We start from the raw sequence: 21,698 nt of genomic DNA on the forward strand, positions 1-21,698 counted from the left end.
TTCATATTTCTGATTTATATCATCTGACTAGTTGCAAAACTAGTCAGTGCTTTCTCTTCATTTAAGCTTTAGCAGCTTTGTGACAACAGCCCAGTGACTGAAGGTAATAGAGTCACAATGAAATACAAGAAGAGCAGCTTAGAGCAAAATGTTGCTCATTACACAACAGAGGCCTTATCAATTCAGAGTGAGAGTATCGCCTTACTATTTTTTTCTTTTCTATGCCACAACAGACTTTGGGTTGATTGCAATGCCTCAGATCCTTTAGGCGGGAATAGTCATACGTCAGTGCAATTAACATGCCGCTGATGAATTTAAAATCTTTAACATTGTATATGAATTTTGTGAGTTTTCAATACTAAATTAATTGCAATTGTTCCCTGATATTCATAGATCAGTTCTTGCAATACTTTACAAAGTCATCTTCTTTCTTTTTATTAATTGCATGCAGCTTTGTGCATTAATTTGTGTCACAGGCCCAATTAGTAATTTTTTGACCATATAAATTTGTTTATTTACATCCATAATAAAAGCATTTGAGGGGAAATATTCTTTGGATTTGCATGAAAGGAGGAAATGCTTCATTTCACAGCCTGGATACTTTGTACAAAATGTGATCCAAAGCATTACCTGGTATTGTTAGATGACTCTCATATAATACTGTGTGCCCTTTACTGAAGATAGAATTACAGATATGTAGAACTAGTAAAATGATATTTTACTGCACTGATCTGGTACTTTTCCAAACTGGAACACCAAACTAACTCTCCTCCATTAGAGACCTGCCCACATTTAATATGTCATGTTGGAGTAGAGGGAGGAAAAAGAAAGGGAGAGAGAGTACACATCTTTCTATGCAAAGTCTTATCAGCTTTCCTCTTAAGCAAAAGTGAGAAAGCCACAATCTGTGAACTGCAAACACTTAAATCTCACTTACTGCGTATTGCAAATACTTTTAATGATCTGTTAGCTGCAAATGGCCTGGGCATCTAAGTGACAAATGTTATGAAGTGGAAGAAAACACACATCCAGCTAACTTTAACCTTTCTTATGAACTGGACTTCAGCCAGCAGGACTGTTACGCCTCTGCATAGTTAGTTGATAACATCATCTAACTGATTAATAGTCACATGGATTTCTGCTGGAATCCTTTACATAAATGCATCAAGGTTTTGTAGGATCAGTCAATTCAGCTTTGAGTGATAAGAACTTCTACCACCCAGGTTTTAGAACAGGTCAATTTTTATAGTTCCACTCATTATTTTATCAGCACACTTATAAAACATAAATAACTGTATTTGTCCTTTGAAATTTCAGATAAACAAGGAGAGAATTTGAAATATACATCTCTTCATATGACAGCATTAGCTTGTTAAAGAACAGAAAATCCTTAAACCATTCAGTTCATGTCACAATCCTCTTTTTGATTGACCATGATAAGAATGGTCCCAAGTGCCTGCATATTTAGTGAGATGAAAAGCATAGTCTTGTACAGGGAGATGACCCCTGGATTGATGATGAATGTTACAGAAAACCAACAGGAATATCCATTTGGGGGTGTTTTTACAGCTTTGGCACCACCATCTGGTTGAGCATTACAGTCACTTCACAGTTCTGCAGGAACATCAAAACTTTAGCACAATAGTTTCTTATAAAAGGCTGTTTTTTTTTCTTTTTGTGTGTGTGTGTCTTCAAAGCAGTTAGGAAATCAGATGTTTCTCTTGTTTCTCTTGTTTCAAATTCCACAGTGAATGAAAACATTTTTGTCATGAAATACTCAACTTACAAAAAAAAAAAAAAAAGTGGTTTATACTGCATTATTGAGTAATGAATTATGACTTTTTAATTGGTTGTGGAGGCAGATATTAGTGACAGGCATCTTGCCTACAACAGATGAATTAGACACAGTGTTTTCTTATTTTCCAAAAATGGCACATTATATCAGGTGGTCGGTGCGTTGTAAGACTTGTTAATTTTCTTGCTGGTTCCTCAGTGTTCATGAGCATGTTACAATTTCATTAATGATTAATTTAATTAACAGTATATACAGCTTCTCTATGAGCTACACATGATAATACATAGTTGGAGCTAAAAGTGTTAATTACATGAGATCTGTATTGTGGTTATGGAATGAAAAGTTCCCCACCTTGTCTTATGGTAAAAAAAAAAAAATACAGTGAAAAAATATGTAAAAGATCAAAAATACATCTCAGAATCTCACACTCAGTTAAAATAGCCTGATCTAAATGAGCAAGACTTAAAAAAAGACACAATGTTTATATGTGGTTTGAAGGTTCCACACTGTAACCTCTGTTATTGCAAAGAAAGTGACCTTTGTACATACTTATGCTATCTATATACACGGTGTCTACACAGGAAGTATTTCAGCCACATTTTTTTCCATTGTCTGTCTCAGAGAGAACAGATACATTTTAACCAAAACTGTCTCCATAAGTTAAATATGTAATTGCAAGCCAACATTAATGATTCTGTTTTGGCTTTGAGTGCTGTCAAAGCATTTCTGAGGGCACAAGAGCATTGTGACTGAACCATGACTGCTGACGTTGTTATTGCAAAGTGACCGGTGTAAGACAGTGCTGTAGGCTTAAAGTGGTGATGGTTAGTGTTGGAACATCCAACCATGACAGCAACACAACACAGGAATGGACATGAACCTGGTCACCCTGTTCTTCCCTGAAGATAAAAAGTCACACCCTAAACTGGCTGATGACACTAACAACACTCTGCCCGCATCCTCCTGTGGTCAGATCAAGTGTAGACAAAACGAAGTGAAAAATGTTTTAATGTGGCGAGGCGGTCATAATCAATTTCGATTCCGGCCACAGACCTTTGTTGCATGCTGTAGCCCTCTCTCTACCCATGATTCTGTTGATGACTTTTCAATAAAGGTGAAAAATTCCATAAAATAAACTTATTTTTTTATTAAGCTAGGAATCAAATTTAAAACTAAATTATATTGCTTTAACCCCTTAACATCTACCCTTTTTATAGAATGTTTGCCTATTTGGCACACCCAAATGGAAAAGCTTATAACTGAAGAACTGTAAGGCCATGATGCATGTATTAGGCTTCATTTGACAAGTGACATATTCTAGTTTCTGGAAATGTGCTTGTTTAGCATGTGGCTAAAACACAAACAAAACCACATCAGTTCAAATAAGGCTCAAAGAAGTGTTTTCGGTCCTCGTCTATCATGAGTCATATTTGAATAACAATAATTAAGACATGCTTTATGCCAGAACTATGCAAAACACCATATACCTTCTACATCTTGTCAGCCTGTATAAAACACAGAACCACATATGTTCTCATTCAGACCCTGAGGGACAAGGTGGTACAGAGTTATCTTCCCCCTCCCACATGAACAACCTAGCTACAAAAGCCCCTTGGAACTTTTAAATGTGGGAGTTGTTGTTGTTGATTCATTGTGATAATGTCATGAAAACCAATCATTTTCAAGACGGGAGCACATCTCACACATGTCAAATAAGACACTTTGCCACTATGTAAGTTGTTTATAGACTGGAGTGATTATGCTGCAGCATCACATTATGTGTGAACGGGACACGGAAACTCTAAAACACTGAAAGTTATGGTGTTAGAAGTTGCTGAAAAGGACATTAGAGGGGGCGACTGCCTAAAAAGACTACTCTGATACAAGACCTTTTGGAAAGCAATGAAATACCCAGTCTTAATGATGAGATAGACTTTTCTCCTGTTTTGTGAAATATTACTCCAGGAATAATGAAAAAAAAGTATTTTAATATAAGGAACTATTGGTGACGATCATGATTTTGTAGTCAATATGTGCTTGTAGTCATGAACAGAAAAATGTGGACCAGGCTATAGATTGATGAATTTATCATGTGTACATATGGAAAGGATTAGGTCCACTTTGACTTGATAGCCACATTATATCTATCTTCCTTTTAACATTCAGGTTTGCCCCCTCCCCTCCCCTTCACTCCTCTCCTCTCTCTCTTCTTCCCTTCTTTCCCTCTCCCTTCTATTGATGATTCATCACTTCCTTGTTTTTGATCAATAGGCTAGCACACTGATAGAGAACCATCCTCCCACTCAACTCATTAGTGTAACACAATCTACAGTCGGTATGTGAGCCACCTCTGACAATGACACTGATAAAGACTTATGCGGGTCGCAACGCATTGGTCATGTTAAATACATATTGCCATGTAAAATAAAGGCATTTTAATTCTGCACAAACCCTACAGTGTGCCTTGGATCTTTTTGAAGCCATGCAATGAGCCTTGTACAACAGTTACTTTCATAGAAGGTTTCCTAAGGTAAAGCAAGTTGTAACCAGGGTTAAAATTCCATGAATTACATTGTTGTTTTGATGTTATCACCCCCTCCAAAGAGGAGGGTGTCAGGTTCCTCCTACGAAAGGCTTCGCACGCCACTGGTCTTCTCACACAATGGTTATAGGTATATGTGTGTGACTAGAGAGAGTTGAAAAAAAAGACAGCTCACGCAATGGCCCATTAAGCACGCATGTGTCTGTGTTTCAGGGGGAGGAGAGAAAGGAACAGCCAAAGTAAACAGAGACTTTACACTGCTTTGAACAAATCAATGAGCAGTCCAAGCTGGAAGCAAAGCTATTATGACTTGCAAGTCTTACTGATCTTTAATCCACAGCTGAAGAAAACACATACGAATACAAGCAGAAATTGAATGCAAGTAAAATACATTTCATAAAGAAAGTAGCATGATAAACAAATTGAATAAAGAAAAACGTTTTCTTTTGGTTTCACCAAAGAGACTAACACTGTATATATAGTACTTCTATTGCACTACTTTACGTACCATGAGAACAAAACTACTCACAACTTACAATATAAAGGGCGTGCAAAGTATATATAAAGTCACATAAGAGAATGATTAACTGGAGACAAAGTCAGACTGCTAGACTTTACCACAACTTCCACTGGGAATCTCGCTCTCCCTGTCTTCCTGTGGTTACGTAACATCTCGTGTGATATCGCAGCCTGAGCTTCCTACAGAAATTACACACTCACTCACACGCACACTCACTCACTCACACGCACACACACACATAAAACCACCTCTTAACAACAGCCACAAGTAGTCCTTACAACAAGTCAGCTTGCAAACCAGAGAGGAGGCAATGAGCAGCGGGGTGTGGTTTCCTACACTGGGGCTGATGGCCTGGCTGTGCTGCCTCAGTCTGGGGCCCGTTCAGGGGGGGAAGGTGCTGGTTATGCCTGTGGATGGGAGCCACTGGCTTAGCATGAAGATTCTGGTGAAGGAGCTCATCCACAGGGGCCATGAAGTTGTGGTCCTGGTGCCTGAAAGCAGCCTGTTGATCCGAGGCTCAGAGAGCTACAGGACTGAGATCTACCAAGTGCCCTACACCAAAGCTGAGCTGGACGAAAATTTAAACGGGCTCAGGGATGGAGTGTTCCTCAAGCCACCAGCAATCACAGATATGTTTATCAATGTGCAACGTTTGATTAACTTTACTTCTATTCAGGCGAAAGGTTGTGAGAGTTTGCTTAACAACAAACCTCTAATGAGTCGAATGCAGGGAGAGGGCTTCGATCTTATGCTAACAGACCCCTTTCTTCCCTGCGGCTCCATCCTGGCTCATGTCTTTTCCATACCAGCTGTTTATTTCCTGCGTGGACTTCCATGTGAGTTGGATACAAAGGCTAACCAATGCCCTTCTCCTCCTTCCTACGTTCCTGTGTCCTTCTCTGGTGGAACAGACACCATGACCTTCCCACAGAGAGTCAAGAACATGTTTATGCGTCTTGTGGAGTCCTACTTGTGCCGCATAATGTATGCCCACTTTGGGGACCTGGTCAGCCGGTATTTGGGAGACAACATGACCTACAAGGATCTTTTAAGCCATGGTGCTTTGTGGCTTCTCAGATATGACTTTACTTTTGAATGGCCCAAGCCTGTCATGCCCAACATGGTTTTTATTGGAGGCATCAACTGTGCGAAGAAAGCTCCTCTGCCAGCAGTGAGTATATAAAGAATGTATGCCAGAGTAAACAAGCATGAATCACATCTGGATTCACTTAAAGCAAATCAGATATACTTGCTTGTTTAGAGTCAAGCTAAAGCAAATCCCTTAAACCTTGATGTAATGAAATACAAAAACTACACTGAAAAACAGAAAAGTGTACAGACATCACAGTTTCAGAAAATTAAGTCATTAATCTTTTATGTTTTCTTTCAGCAGCAGTAGTTTTCAGTAAAAAAAAAAAAAAAAAGCTCTAACAGACAAATTGTGACTAAACATATCTGGAGCATCTAGCAGCTAAAGAGCCAAATATTTTCCTCAGCAGTTAGACAAGACCAACACTAAAAGGGGAGTAAATATTCAACATAAATTTGACTCCAAATTAATGTTGCTCCATGTCTGTCTGATGTGTAAACAGGTAACTGTTTGCTCACGTTAGCCAAAAGAACTTTATAAGATGAGATTATGTCCAAGATATACGTTTTTCAGCTGTTGTGGATTTCTTCTGACCCCAAGTAGCCAAAAAATTTCATAAAATAAAAAAGATAATGCAGCTTTAAATGATAGATGTCTTTGTTCATGGCTTAAAAGACTAAAAAACATTTATTTGTTTAGTTTTTTGTGCAGTGTGAATGAGTCAGCACTACAAAAGTGTTTTTGGCAACACACATAGTAAGTGGGAAAGATTCCAGGATTATTTCTGCATTAATGCTTGCGAAGACAGACAGGAAACAGCTGTGTCAAAGTATAGACGAGTCCCTTGTTTCCTTGTATTATTTTGTATCCCATACATAAAATAATCATAACATACATTGTGGAGTCTGCAAAGTATTTCCTTCATTTTGTCTTGGGGAAAGAAAGCCTTTACACTTTTGAACTGAAATAGGGACATAAATGTTTAACAAGAACTCTCAAGGGCAAAATACTGATGCTGGAATGATTAGTTTGACTGTTTATTATGATTTGTCATGAGTTGGCCCTTAACACTGTGAAAGATGGAACATCTCAATCATGGAATGTGTAGAGAGGAAGTGAGGGGCCCATTTGTGTTGACGAGTATCAAATACTTAACAAAAGCAATGTTTTTTTTTTTATTTTCAACTCTGCTGCACATTTTAATCTGTTAATGTCAAAGCCTGAAAAAAATTTCCAAGACACCAGTGCAATACACCATATGCTATTTGCTGTGAGATTACTATATGCATATGTAGAGATATGTAAGTTTCCAATATCAGTTGTTTCCTACTTGATCAACTTCCATATACCCTAAAAACTGAGATTTTTTCTAAAATTCATTTTTGCTCCAACCTCCCTGCAGGACTTGAAGGAGTTTGTGGATGGCTCAGGAGACGACGGCTTTATTGTCTTTACCCTGGGCTCAGTAGTGTCCAGCATGCCTGAGGAGAAGGCTAAACAGTTCTTTGAGGCTTTTCGGCAAATTCCACAAAGGGTAACAATCACTTTAACAGTTTAAAACAGTTCATTCAGATTCAATCAGATCACCGACATCAGTCTCTGCAAATCGCTACTGATTACATTGATTAGACTGACATTTGTTCTTTTCTTTTCACACTCAATGCCCTAGCCAGACTAAGTGATAAGACCATGTCCCCTGCCTTGCCTTGCTGAAAAATGTCAAACAATCATTACATAAATAGTTTGTACATAGAATTGTATTATATGTTTCAGGTTGTGTGGAGATACACTGGAGTGATACCTGACAATGTACCCAAGAATGTAAGACTTATGAAGTGGCTACCTCAGAATGATCTCCTAGGTATGTTCATACCATTCAAACTAATCAAAATATATTGTTTTTGTATGTGTTTTAGATAGTAGTCACAGTGATAGAACATTAAAGATTCTTAAATTAAAAGATAATTGAATAATTTTCTTCAAATGTTACCTCACTTTCATTTAATGCTTTTATTTTATCATTTTTTAAAATATATTTACATAACTTCAACATAACATTAAGTTCATTTGGACACATTTTCTGGAGTGTCATTTTAAAAGCACATTTAACTGATTATATCAAATGATCATAATACGGCATTTACCTATACTTGTGGCTTTTCCTGTGTTCCTCAGCTCATCCCAAGGCTAGGGTCTTCATCACTCATGGAGGTACCCACGGTATCTACGAGAGTATCTGTAATGCTGTTCCCATGTTGATGTTTCCACTGTTTGGGGACCAGGGAGACAATGCACATCGCATGGTGGTCCGCGGTGTTGCAGAGAAACTCGGTATTTATGATATGACAACTGAAAGCCTGTTGGCGGCACTAAATAAAATAATCCATGACAAAAGGTAAGACATCTGGATATGAATTCAAGATAATTATCGCTTAGTCATAGGCTATATGGATTTTTTTTTTTTAATCACTATAAAAGAATATATACAAATAAGGCAAGTAAAATTAAGAAAACCTGGACTGAGAAAAATAATAAATATTGACTTTTGTTGTTAATTGTTTTGAGGATGAAGTGTGTTTATCTACATATTGGAATATAATATATTTTCAGTATTCGTTTGTCAGCCATGTCACTGCACACACATGGTCCACCCACACAGGTGTTTTCACTTATGCTGCCTGATTAGACCTCTTATCTGGACTGTAATGGGACTCCTCTCTCTCCTGTTAGCTATCTTGATAATTTGTGGAGTTTTGTACAGAAACAAAATGTATGTTAACTTTCAGTGTTTCATACCAAAACACATTGTTTCCTTCCTCATACAACATTTACAAAGCCAATTTCTTTAAATGTATTTTTTCTGCCATTTTATGACTTTATTAGCTAGCAACAGAACATCTCTTGCTCTCTTTTTTTCACTCATTACAAAACTATTTCTTTCACTGTTCATGTGAACAACAAAGCACAACACTATTAATGACACTATTAAATTAATCTGCCTTCAAGAGTGGCCATTTGGAACAGCTATAAACACATTTGATTACGTTGAAATTCACTCAAGTCCTTGTTCACAGTTTGCTGTAGTGGTGGCGGTTTATTAGTATTCCAGATGATAGATTCAGATCTTTACTGACACAGAGAAGATCTGAGACCGTAGACTGACCCAGAGCAGAGGGCAGAGGAACAGTTATACAGTGGGCTGAGAGGTAGTGATCAGACTATATGCAAATACAGTTGTGGGTAAAGGAATTGTGATCAGATCAAAAGGAAGGAAGGACACGTTTGCGTTCACACCTTACAATGTGACAAAGGCAAGATCAAGGGTCAACTTGATTGTGAATTTGACTCTCCCAGACAGATGAAATCAAAGGCCAGAAACAGGAGGGGGTACTGCATTTAGACAGGATCAAAAAGGTCAAATCAGCAGGGGTCAAAAGGCAGGGCAGACACACAGTTGGCACATTGTTGATCAAGGGGTTGTTCCCAGACGTCACTTGATTATCAAGTCTCTACCCAAATGTGTAATTCCTTCCTCAATTACACAAAACATCATAAGACTTATTTCTTTTCCAGCATAACCAGGCTCTTAAACCTCCATCATTCTGGAGTTTGGTGACCTGGTGAATGTAATTCCCAGCGTAACTCCAACCAACATCATCCTGAGCAGAGTTCTAATTAGAATGAATAAGTGAAAACACCTGTGTGGTTTTGCAAAGTCTTTAAAAACTCCAATTATCACAACATCTAGTTCATTTTTTTGAAATGAATACAAATTTTTACTAAAATCTTTCATTATTATTACATAATATATGTACTGATGTACTGGTTCAACATGATAAACAAATGAAAAAGTTTTTAAAAAGAACATTTTTGCACAGTTGTAGCATTTTTATTTAATTCCATAAGAAGATTAATTCATGGAGATGGTCTGCAGTAATGATATATAGTAATATATATATATATGTATATATATGTATATATATATAATATACTTTAGGCACTTTCTCTTTTTCTCCAGTTGTATAGTTATTTGTATTAGTTAGTCATTTCCAGTCTAGGGTGTATCTAATAGCCTACAAATTTAGAGTTACCAGTTTGTTGTTGCTGCTGTTGTTAGGGGTTAAGTAATCTTATTATTATTCAAAATAGTTTACCTACTGTTTCTTTAGACTGATATTTACATCTTATTTGACATATTTATGCTATAAACAGTGATGTATGTGAGGATATACTGTAGGTCTTCTGATTATCATTAACTGGAGATCATATCATTTACTGTTTTTTTATTTTGCCACAATGTTATCTCTCCCCAGATACAAGGAGAAGATAGTGAAGCTGTCCAAGATACACCTGGACCGTCCTGTTCAGCCTTTAGACCTGGCTGTTTTCTGGACTGAGTTTGTTATGAGACACAAAGGAGCCGCACATCTAAGGGTGGCCGCACATGATTTGAACTGGATTCAGTATCACAGCCTGGATGTCATTGGCTTTTTGCTCATCATTCTCATAACTGTTCTGTGGGTGACTCTCAAATGCTGCTTGTTCTGCACCCACAAGTGTTGCAGAAAGGGGACTGCAAAGAGAAAATCAGAGTAGAGTTTTTAAATACAACATTGATTAGGTTTTCTAAATTCTGTGATGAAGTGAATAATGGAAGTTGAAACACTGCAATTATATTTCATACTGATACACTGTATGTAGTGTGTGTGTGTGTGTGTGTGTGTGTGTGTGTGTGTGTGTGTGTGTGTGTGTCCTCTCAAGAAACAAACTTCAATGCTAAAAAAAATTGTTTTTTAACCAAATCATCACAAAAATGTAATGTTTTTTGTTTTTTGTTTTATAACAGGGCAAGAAAAACGCTTTAGGTATTTCCTCTTTTTAAAGTTTCTCCAGTTATTAGACTCTTGTTGTCGAGTCCTCCGCTTGGCATGAAAATGGTTTTAGGGGGTAATTTTGGTTATTAAATGGTTGAATAATTTACTTGGCTTTTTATTGTTTTATTATTACCACATGGTCTGACAACCTTTTCCTGTAACCAAACATGTCAGGAAATATGACACCCTTTGGCAGCCATACGGGGGTCCACAGCTGATCACTTTTCTGAACTTATGCCCCAAAAGTTGGTGTCTCACTAATAAAGAAAAGATCAAATAGGATTCATTTGTGTTCTGCTTTTAGCCTAAACATTGATAAGACTGATGTGTTTAGATAATCAACTTATCTGCCCAACAATCTGCTGACCAAGGTGCCATATTGTTAATATTTTTAATAGCTAACAAGAGCTAACAACACATCTGAACCCTCAGAGAATGACTCATCTAATCAGATCAGATAACTTGTATTATCTACCCAAAGAGAATGATCACCCAACTCTGCAGTCCCTCTAGCTCTTTTTATATGGAGTTTTATACCGTTCCAAATATTTACTGTTTTGTCATTTTCAGTCGCAGCAGACAGCTGTTTTCAGTGAAAAGGCTCTTAAAACAATGCATAGCACTTAAAAGCAAATAGACAAAGTTACTGACTAGATGGTGAAAACAGTGTAACATTTTGCAGCTAAAGAGCAAAGTATTTCCCTCAGGAGTTAGTGGAGACAAAAAACTGAGCTAAAAGGACAGGGAATACTGGACTTACATTCATCATAACTCCAAATAAATGCTAATGTTGCTCTGCTGGATGTGTAGGTAACTGTTAAGGTAATGTCAGTGTTGTGTTTACAGCTTGTTTCTGCTGCCCCCAAGTGGCCCAAAATATTTATTACAGGTTTCAACTACAACATTTTACTGACAAATCACTCTTCTTAATTGCAATATCTTGAGGGATTACTGTCTGGTGAAGCAAATGTCATACCTGGAAACTGATAACTACAACTGCCGTCACATTTTGCCAGAGAGCAGTAGTTTTCAGGAATGTACCAAAGAGCACCCAAAAGCTGTTATTAGGGAAGTAGAGTGCTGTTCACTGTTATTTACAAAGTGATGCAAGACTTTGAACCAGTGACCTTTCAGTAAGTTTTACTTCTGCAAGTTTGCTGATGAGTAAAAGCTGCGTAGATGCATCATCTAACAGCCAATTATCTTGCCTTGAAGAATGTTTTATGGGAGTCAGTCTTCACTTTTGTCCACTCGGACTTTGACTTATGTGGAAGCTATGTGGATATATTGTTTGCTTCAATTCTTTAATTCTCCGTGCTCCATCAACATTGTGGCAGCACGGCTCTCCAGCCACAGAGAGAGAGACAGGAAGAAAATATGTGTCATCTTCTAGCGAGGTTGTATTGACTTCAGTGAAATTTACCTGCACTTCATTGGAGTCATTTATGTGAGCTAAACTGGAATAATCTCACTATTAAATATAATTTCACATGAATACGTGAAAAAATGTGTCCCATTGTCATTATACACCAGACAACAAAATTGTTCAATGGATGAAAAACAGAGTGAATTTTGACATTCATACAGTAAAAAGTATAAAATGTCAGGCACAAATTTTGAAATTTACCCTTAGGGTAAAGTCAGAAGAAAGGCCTGTTGGGAACTGCTCCATTGTAAGTTGAACAGCAAAACTGTGTCATTTTTGATTAATCTTCTTTTTCTGGAAGAACAGAACTACCATACTTTGTGTAGCTTTCTCAAATTTGAAGCATTAATGGGTTTTTTTTTTTTTTTTTTGGGAGGGGGGCTCATTATGTGCCTAACCTGTACAGACAAATCACAAAAAGCTATGTAGTCTCACAATTATTTGTATTGTTTTTATTATGATTATTATTAATACATTTATGCATTGACACTTGCCACTTTAGAGCTCACTGCATCCCCAGTGTCTTAGGTTAAAGTTGAATTCAATATGGCGACAGCAGTCATTTTTTGTCACTGAGCAGAGTTTGACAGTGAGCTTGATGAAATTGTGCCAGAATATTAAATATTTATTTATGCCCACTAAATGTTTTAAACAGTACACCAACTGCACACCAGACATTTCACTAGTATTACTTTTAATATTATCATATCGAAGTACTGTAAAATAATTAACAACGCAAAGTGCCTCTGTAGTCTTAGTTTGAGTGTTGCTCCCTCTTTACTACTGAAATAATAGCTACACTAGCACCTGCATTTTTTTAGTCTGTGGTATTGACACACCACAGCAGCTGCAGAGTGTTTAGTGTTGGTTACCCTGTCTGCCTGTCTTGCAGAGGTTTGGGTAATGCGGGTGGAAACATTATTGCTCTAGTAATACTTTGCACATCTTCCTGTTTATGTCCGTAAACGTCTGTGGGTTGCCTTAAAGAAACTGCCTTATACAAACTGCACATGTGGCAACTTAAGCAAGAATTCTCACATGTTTCAGTATACATCCTAAATTTTCCTTTTCATAATTTCTCAGAGTTACATTTAATAATACAGTCATATTAAGTGTTCTTCATTTGAAATTCAATGAGTTCCAACTCATTAACACATAATAAAACCACAATTAATTTGTACTAGACTATCCACTTCTTGCACAGATTAGAAGCTGATGAAATGAGGACTGACTGCTCAGGGTGCCTGCCTGCTCTCCCCGGCAAATCAATGGCTCAATTTCAAATCCACCTGAGCCATTCATGCTTCTGGAGAATGTTGTCACCAACACCCTCGACTGAAATGAGAACACCACCTTATCAAGATGGCCCCACAGAGCTCTGTCTATGGCTGCTGAGAAACTGTAATACTTCACAACCAATCCTGGTCTAATGTTACACCATAATGGAAATCCTCTCCTCCATCAAAACCTCAGCTGCACCTACTCAAAGGAATACTGGGAGAACATTGTCTGGACATCTAATCCTATGAGTTTCCTTCCACAACACTGCAAGATATCAGGGCAAACAAAAAGATGAGCATTACCACCAACTGTGCCCAGACAGACAACCATCTGTGCAAAATCACTTTTATACTGGCCCATTAACACCAGCACTTGGTGTATCAAGCCTTCTAGGAATCCCTAGAAAATTCCACAATCACCAAAACTGCTCAAAACCCTACATGAGCACAGTTTCCTCCATTGCATGGTAATGTGCTGCTGGAAAACACATGTATTGTGAATGTCACTGCCATCTGTAGGGTAATGTGTATTGTATAGACAGCTTGACATGTTACTGTCCCGACATGTCCTTATGTCCTCTGCTGCTGGTCTTTTAGAGGTTGGAAATCAGGCACATAAGAAAATTGGGGATGCTGCTTTTTTCAGCTGTGCCACAAAATTATGGAATTTTCTACTGAGATATATCAGAGAGACTAACTCAGAAGCTAGTTTTAAAAAACTGCTAAAAACACATTTGTACAACTTGGCATTTTATCAGCTCCTTTCCTTACTGTAACGCATCCTCTGGTTTTAATGACCTTTTATTGTTTTATCCACATATTCCGGTTTTATTGGCCTTTTATTGTTTTGTTTGATTTATTTGTTTCTGTTTCTTTCTTCTTCTTATCTGTAGTCTTAAGACTAAATTAAAACATTGCAGAGAAAAATACTAACTCAGGTTGTCTATTTAAAAGCAAAATTCTAATTCATTCTGGCAATGAAAAAAAAACAATTCTTAAAAATTGAGTAATGAGTAAATGAGTAATTGGGTGTGATAGGTGCAAAAACATTGTGGTTACTGTGTTATTAATACATACTTTCCATGACCACTGACCTCTTACCACACTGCCTTTCCTTTAGAGTAAATGCAGCCTACTATGAAAAAGAATCAGTCAAGCATGTGTATAATAATTCTTATCATCGAAAAATGATTACTCACAGCTTCTTTTGAAATATGATTTCTCATAGCTTAGTTTTAGGGATTTTTCAGGCCAGTAGTAGATGGGTGAACATCTGATCAGAAATCTTTCATTATTCATCATTTTTTTCACTGCAACATAAAACCATAATCCAGCAAACAGAGGCAGCACAAAAAGACACTCTGTAGGCAGTGAAGTGCTACAACAATAAGATTATTAATGGCTAAACAAAACTGTTTGGATGCAACACAGATGAAAGGTTAACACACGTAACTTGATCATCCCACAAGAGGGTCTCGCTCCTGCTGCAGTGAAAATGGTGTGATCTCAGCTCCTCTGTGCAAGAAAGACTTTGCCCACAAAGTTTCCGCTGTGGGAGTTGGATGGTTGACTACAAAAGGTGGTAGGAGCAGCAAAGCCAGACAGACTGTTCAGCTTTCATTCTTGCACAGCAACCATGATACATGCATATTGCATTATATTTGTCTTCCAGCTGCTCTCCCTCACTGGTAAGATCAAATGAAATTCCTTTCAAATTTATTGAAAAGTAACTCTAAATAATCTTTATAATAATAATAATAATAATAATAATAATAATAATAATAATAATTGCATTTTTAAGGGTCATCTGTGATTTTTTTAAAGAGGCCTTCTTAATGGATAATGATTAGATTGGGTTAAAGCATAATTTTGATAGTCTCAATCTGTAATAATTTGGCTGCTGAGGATTTTGTATCTTGTAATCTGTGTATTCATTTTACCGTCTCTTCATGTCAGGGGCTATGGAGAGCACCATAGTGGGCGGTAAGGTTGCAAAGCCTCATTCCAGACCCTACATGGCATCACTGCAGATCCGTGGACACCATACATGTGGCGGGATACTCATTCGGGAGGACTTTGTCCTAACTGCAGCACACTGCAAACAGTGAGTTTATTTTACATCACTGAATGCTTCTCAATAAGCCTGTGTTTGTTATATACTAAAAGATTTTAAATGATTTGTGACATATTAATGATACGTCAGGATATATGACAACATACAGTATCTGCTCTAGCCTGAGGTTAAGAACAACACTATGAAAAACTAAAAACTATTTTTTTTTATTGATGCATTAATGCAGAAATTTTGCATTAATGCAACAGACATGATGATTGACACTTTTTGTACAGTAATTCTTACTTCAAAGTTGTAATGTTTTCAAGTGCCTTACAAAGTGTTAAGTGCTAAGTATAAATAAATGATTTACATTATTTTTGTCCCATGGTTGTCAGTTCTGAGCAAATGACGGTGGTACTTGGAGCACATAACATATCCAAGAAAGAGAAAAGTCAGCAACGGATCGAAGCGGAGTACATTACACATCCAAAATACAAAGAATACGATTATGACATTATGCTACTTAAGGTAAACTAAAATTCTGTAAATTCTATATCAAAGACGCACTTATGTGTTTAAAAAACTGAAATCTGGAAAGTATGTTGTATAACATTTAGCTGCAGTTAAGTCCATCATTTCAGTTTCATTTTTCAGTGTCTTTTTTTGTGATTTAAAGTTGCACTAATTTCACACATTTGCAACGAAGCAGATGAGGATGTGAGGATTCGATGCTATAGCTAAAATCTCAATGTGGCTTTAAAAAGACGAACTCAAACTGAAATTTCTAATACATGAGTTTACTGAGTTGTGCATCAAAGTGCAAAATAACAAATGATGTTCTGACTCTGTTCTCTTTCACAGTTAAAAAAGAATGCCACACTTAATAAGAATGTGAAGACCATCAAACTTCCTAAGAAAGACGGAAAAATTCCAGCCAACATTAAGTGTAATGTTGCTGGCTGGGGCTTAACTGGAGACAAGAAGAGAACTATGTCAGATGTACTGAGGGAGACAAGAGAGAAGATGCAATTCAGCTTTGAGTGCAAAAACAAATGGAAAACATACTTCAATAGTCAACAAATGCTATGCACCACATTTACCAAAAAGGAGGGAGGCATTTGCCAGGTGATCAACCAGACCAACAAATAAGCCACCAACTATTAAATACATCAAAATACACCAGTAATGCTGCTAACAGAAAATTTCACAAACTTGTTTCCTTTGTTCATGAAAAACAGGTGTAATCTCTTCATGGACTACTAAATCATGTGTTTCTGTTGTCTTTCTTCTAGGGTGATTCTGGTGGACCACTTATCTGCAACACCGAGCTTCACGGGATAACAGCTTTCACCTACAGCGATGATTGTAATGATCCCGAGTATCCCCATGTCTTCACTAAAATCCACTTCTTTCTCCCCTGGATAAAGAAAGTGATGCAGGGATAGGGGGATGTTGTGTGAGCCAGAGCCACTATTCAGAGGGCAAGAATGCTTCCATTTCTTCACTTTATTATTAAATAATGCAGGCAAACATTTATAAAAAAAATCTTGAAGCTTATATGTGTGAATGTTTTACATGTAAGAAAATATACAATAGATTGCATTATTTAAAATCAGAGGGAAAAAAAGGTGAAACTGAGTAATTTAACACAAAATTTACACTGTACATTCATATCATCTGCCTCTGTCCTTTAACAACATGTCTGTATTTTAATTTCTGAATTGTTCCTTTTTGCAAATTCTTGTGTAAGTTTGGTCAGCCTTGCTTATGTTTATTTTTCTAAGTCTGTTAAGAATCCAATGTTTTTGTGATTTATGCTTGAATCTTATTGGAAATAAAAAAAACTTACAGAATAGATACACATTCAGAATGATTTTCATTAAGGAGAAATAGCAGTCAAAATGTGGTGGGTAGGTGGGGAGTTTGCGAGGGGGCAGGTATAGAAAGTATGTGAGTAAGTGTGATGGTTGAATTGTGTTGTAAAAGCCCACAGGCAAATGTATCTTATGCACACTGAATCATCTGTAGCTCCATCTGGTGTACAGTAGAAAGAATACAATAAGCTGTATGAGGCCTATTATCTCTTGTGAATCCCTTGCTGCTCTTGTTTTTATTACATATTTTAACTCATCTCAAGCCATCTTTTTTTTCATCAAAAAGACACTTGTGTGAAGAGTTAATCAGACATCATTCTTCTAAATTCCAGGATCAAGTGTGTGTGACGTAGCATGTTGAGTCATACAAACACCCACTGGCATTTTCTTTAGTAAATGCTTACTTGTTGGTTGTTGAAAATTAGTAACTAATATTAACAGCTTGAATGGACCTAATCTAATTAACCCTCTGCATATTATACCAAGGTTGAGAAGTCCACAAAGTCTGAGTACAATGTAGGCCTGCATAGACCTGCAGCAGACAAGTGCCTGGGCTTATCAGGCTCAGTTATGTTGCATGCTTACTTTGTTTTAAGTTTTAAGACTAAATTAAAATATTGCAGAGAAAAATGCTAACTCAGGTTGTCTTTTTAAAAACAATCAAATTCATTCTGGCGATGAAAAACAATTCTTAGAAATTACAGCCTTATTTGTGTGTGTGTAGTTTAGTGTGTGAGGTGTTTGTTTGCATTGTGGTTACTGTGGTATTAATACGTACTTTCCACATGACCATTGACCTCTTACCACACTTCCTTTTCTTTCAGAGTAAATGCAGCCTACAATGAAAAAGAATCAGTCGAGCATGTGTATAATAATTCTTATCATCTAAAAATGATCACTCACAGTTTATTATTGAAATATGATTTCTCACAGGTTAGCTTTGGGGATTTTTCAGGCCAGTAGTAGATGGGTGAACATCTGATCAGAAATCTTTCATTATTCATTATTTTTTCACTGCAACATAAAACCATAATCCAGCAAACAGAGGCAGCACAAATAAACTTACACTCTGTAGGCAGTGAAGTGCTACAACAATAAGATTATTAATGACTTAACAAAACTGTGTGGATGCAACACAAATGAAGGGTTAACACACGTAACTTCATCATCCCACAAGAGGGTCTCGCTCCTGCTGCAGTGAAAAAGGTGTGATCTCAGCAAGACTTTGTCATCTGCCCACAAAGTTTCCGTTGTAGGAGTTGGACGGTTGATTATAAAAGGTGGTAGGGGAAGCAAAGCCAGACAGACTGTTTAACTTTCATTTCTGCGCCATGATACATGCATTTTGCATTATATTTGTCTTCCAGCTACTCTCCCTCACTGGTAAGATCAAATGAAATTCCTTCAAATTTATTGAAAAGTGACTCTAAATAATCTTTATAATAATAATAATAATAATAATAATAATAATAATAATAATAATTGCATTTTTTAGGGTCATCTGTGATTTTTTTAAAGAGGCCTTCTTAATGGATAATGATTAGATTGGGTTAAAGCATAATTTTGATAGTCTCAATCTGTAATAATTTGGCTGCTGAGGATTTTGTATCTTGTAATCTGTGTATTCATTTTACCGTCTCTTCATGTCAGGGGCTATGGAGAGCAGCATAGTGGGCGGTAAGGTTGCAAAGCCTCATTCCAGACCCTACATGGCATCACTGCAGATCCGTGGACAACATACATGTGGCGGGATACTCATTCGGGAGGACTTTGTCCTAACTGCAGCACACTGCAAACAGTGAGTTCATTTTACATCATTGAATGCTTTTCAATGAGCCTGTGTTTGTTATATCTAATAGATTTTAAATGATTTGTGACATATTAATGATACGTCAGGATATATGACAACATACAGTATCTGCTCTAGCCTGAGGTTAAGAACAACACTATGAAATTTCCTTAAAACTATTTTTTACCGCTACATTAATGCAACAGACATGATGATTGACACTTTTTGTACGGTAATTCTTTCTTCAAAGTTGTAATGTTTGCAAGTCCCTTGCAAAGTGTTAAGTGCTAAGTATAAATAAATGGTTTACATTATTTTTGTCCCATGGTTGTCAGTCCTGAGCAAACAACGGTGGTACTTGGAGCACATAACATAACCAAGGAAGAGAAAAGTCAGCAACGGATCGAAGCGGAGTACATTCCACATCCAAAATACAAAGAATACGATTATGACATTATGCTACTTAAGGTAAACTAAAATTCTGTAATCTCTATATCAAAGATGCACTTATGTGTTTAAAAAACTGAAATCTGGAAAGTATGTTGTATAACATTTAGCTGCAGTTAAGTCCATCATTTCAGTTTCATTTTTTCACAGTGTCTTTTTTTGTGATTTAAAGTTGCACTAATTTCACACATTTGCAATGAAGCAGATGAGGATGTGAGGATTCGATGCTATAGCTAAAATCTCAATGTGGCTTTAAAAAGATGAACACAAACTGAAATTCCTAATACATGAGTTCACTGTGTTGTGCCACAAAGTGCAAAGTAACAAATGATGCTCTGACTCTGTTCTCTTTCACAGTTAAAAAAGAAAGCCACACTTAATAAGTATGTGAAGACCATTGGACTTCCTAAGAAAGACAAGAAAATCAAAGCCAACATTAAGTGTGATGTTGCTGGCTGGGGCTTAACTGGAGATGAGAGACATCCGTCAAATGTACTGAGGGAGACCACGGAGAAGATGCAATTCAGCTTTGAGTGCAAAAACATATGGGAAACAAACTTCAATAGTGAACGAATGCTATGCACCAAATTTACCAAAAAGGAGGGAGGGGTTTGCCAGGTGATCAAACAGACCAACAAATAAGCCACCAACTATTAAATACATCAAAATATACCAATATCCCTGCTAACAGAAAATTTCACAAACTTGTTTCCTTTATTCATGAAAACCAGGTGTAATCTCTTCATGGACTACTAAATCATGTGTTTCTGTTGTCTTTCTTCTAGGGTGATTCTGGTGGACCACTTATCTGCAACACCAAGCTTCACGGGATAACAGCTTTCACCTACCGCAAAGATTGTAATAATCCCAAGTATCCCCATGTCTTCACTAAAATCCACTTCTTTCTCCCCTGGATTAAGAAAGTGATGCAGGGATAGGGGGGTGTTGTGTGAGCCAGAGCCACTATTCAGAGGGCAAGAATGCTTCCGTTTCTTCACTTTATTATTAAATTAAGTAGGCAAACATTTAGAAAATCAATTAGTTTTGAAAAAAAAATCTTGAAGCTTATATGTGTGAGTGTTTTACATGTGAGAAAAAATACAATAGATTGCATTATTTAAAATCAGGGAAAAAATGTGAAATTGAGTAATTTAACATAAAATGTATACTGTACATTCATAGCATCTGTCTCTGTCCTTTAACAACATGTCTGTCTTTTAATTTCAGAGTTGTCCCTTTTTGTAAATTCTTGTGTAAGTTTGGTCAGCTTTGCTTATGTTTATTTTTCTAAGTCTGTTAAGAATCCAATGCTTTTGTGATTTATGCTTGAATCTTATTGGAACTAAAAAAAACTTACAGAATAGATACACATTCAGAATGATTTTCATTAAGGAGAAATAGCAGTCAAAACGTGGTGGGTAGGTGGGGAGTTTGCGAGGGGGCAGGTATGGAAAGTATGTGAGTAAGTGTGATGGTTGAATTGTGTTGTAAAAGCCCACAGGCAAATGTATCTTATGCACACTGAATCATCTGTAGCTCCATCTGGTGTACAGCAGAAAGAATACAATAAGCTGTATGAGGCTTATTATCTCTTGTGAATCCCTTGCTGCTCTTGTTTTTATTAGATATTTTAACTCATCTCAAGCCATCTTTTTTTTCATCAAAAAGACACTTGTGTGAAGAGTTAATCAGACATCATTCTTCCAAGTTCCAGGATCAAGTGTGTGTGACGTAGCATGTTGAGTCATACAAACACCCACTGGCATTTTCTTTAGTAAATGCTTACTTGTTGGTTGTTGAAAATTAACAACTAATATTAACAGCTTGAATGGACCTAATCTAATTAACCCTCTGCATATTACACCAAGGTTGAGAAGTCCACAAAGTCTGAGTACAATGTAGGCCTGCATAGACCTCCAGCAGACAAGTGCCTGGGCTTATCAGGCTCAGTTATGTTGCATGCTTACTTTGTTTTAAGTCTTAAGACTAAATTAAAATATTGCAG

The 21,698-nt window shown here is 36.9% G+C and overlaps 3 protein-coding genes across 3 annotated transcripts; all 3 read left to right on the plus strand.

Annotated features, from left to right (window-relative positions):
- The first annotated feature begins 5,071 nt into the window (after positions 1-5,071).
- Positions 5,072-11,100, plus strand: LOC122991852 (UDP-glucuronosyltransferase-like). The gene is made up of 5 exons (XM_044365283.1): positions 5,072-6,028; positions 7,350-7,481; positions 7,721-7,808; positions 8,123-8,342; positions 10,261-11,100. Exons 1-5 carry the CDS (start codon positions 5,168-5,170, stop codon positions 10,541-10,543), a joined length of 1,584 nt encoding a protein of 527 aa, XP_044221218.1. The 5' UTR covers positions 5,072-5,167; the 3' UTR covers positions 10,544-11,100.
- Positions 11,101-15,046: 3,946 nt separating this feature from the next.
- On the plus strand, positions 15,047-17,115 carry LOC122991854 (mast cell protease 4-like). The gene is made up of 5 exons (XM_044365287.1): positions 15,047-15,215; positions 15,484-15,631; positions 15,979-16,111; positions 16,445-16,708; positions 16,876-17,115. Exons 1-5 carry the CDS (start codon positions 15,164-15,166, stop codon positions 17,026-17,028), a joined length of 750 nt encoding a protein of 249 aa, XP_044221222.1. The 5' UTR covers positions 15,047-15,163; the 3' UTR covers positions 17,029-17,115.
- A 1,608-nt stretch (positions 17,116-18,723) lies between these two features.
- Positions 18,724-20,765, plus strand: LOC122991855 (mast cell protease 4-like). Its single transcript, XM_044365288.1, has 5 exons — positions 18,724-18,840; positions 19,108-19,255; positions 19,582-19,714; positions 20,051-20,311; positions 20,479-20,765. The coding sequence occupies exons 1-5, from the start codon at positions 18,789-18,791 to the stop codon at positions 20,629-20,631; spliced, it is 747 nt and encodes a 248-aa protein (XP_044221223.1). The 5' UTR covers positions 18,724-18,788; the 3' UTR covers positions 20,632-20,765.
- Positions 20,766-21,698: the final 933 nt, after the last annotated feature.

This window comes from Thunnus albacares, chromosome 11 (assembly GCF_914725855.1).
Source record: "Thunnus albacares chromosome 11, fThuAlb1.1, whole genome shotgun sequence".
NCBI lineage: Eukaryota > Metazoa > Chordata > Actinopteri > Scombriformes > Scombridae > Thunnus > Thunnus albacares.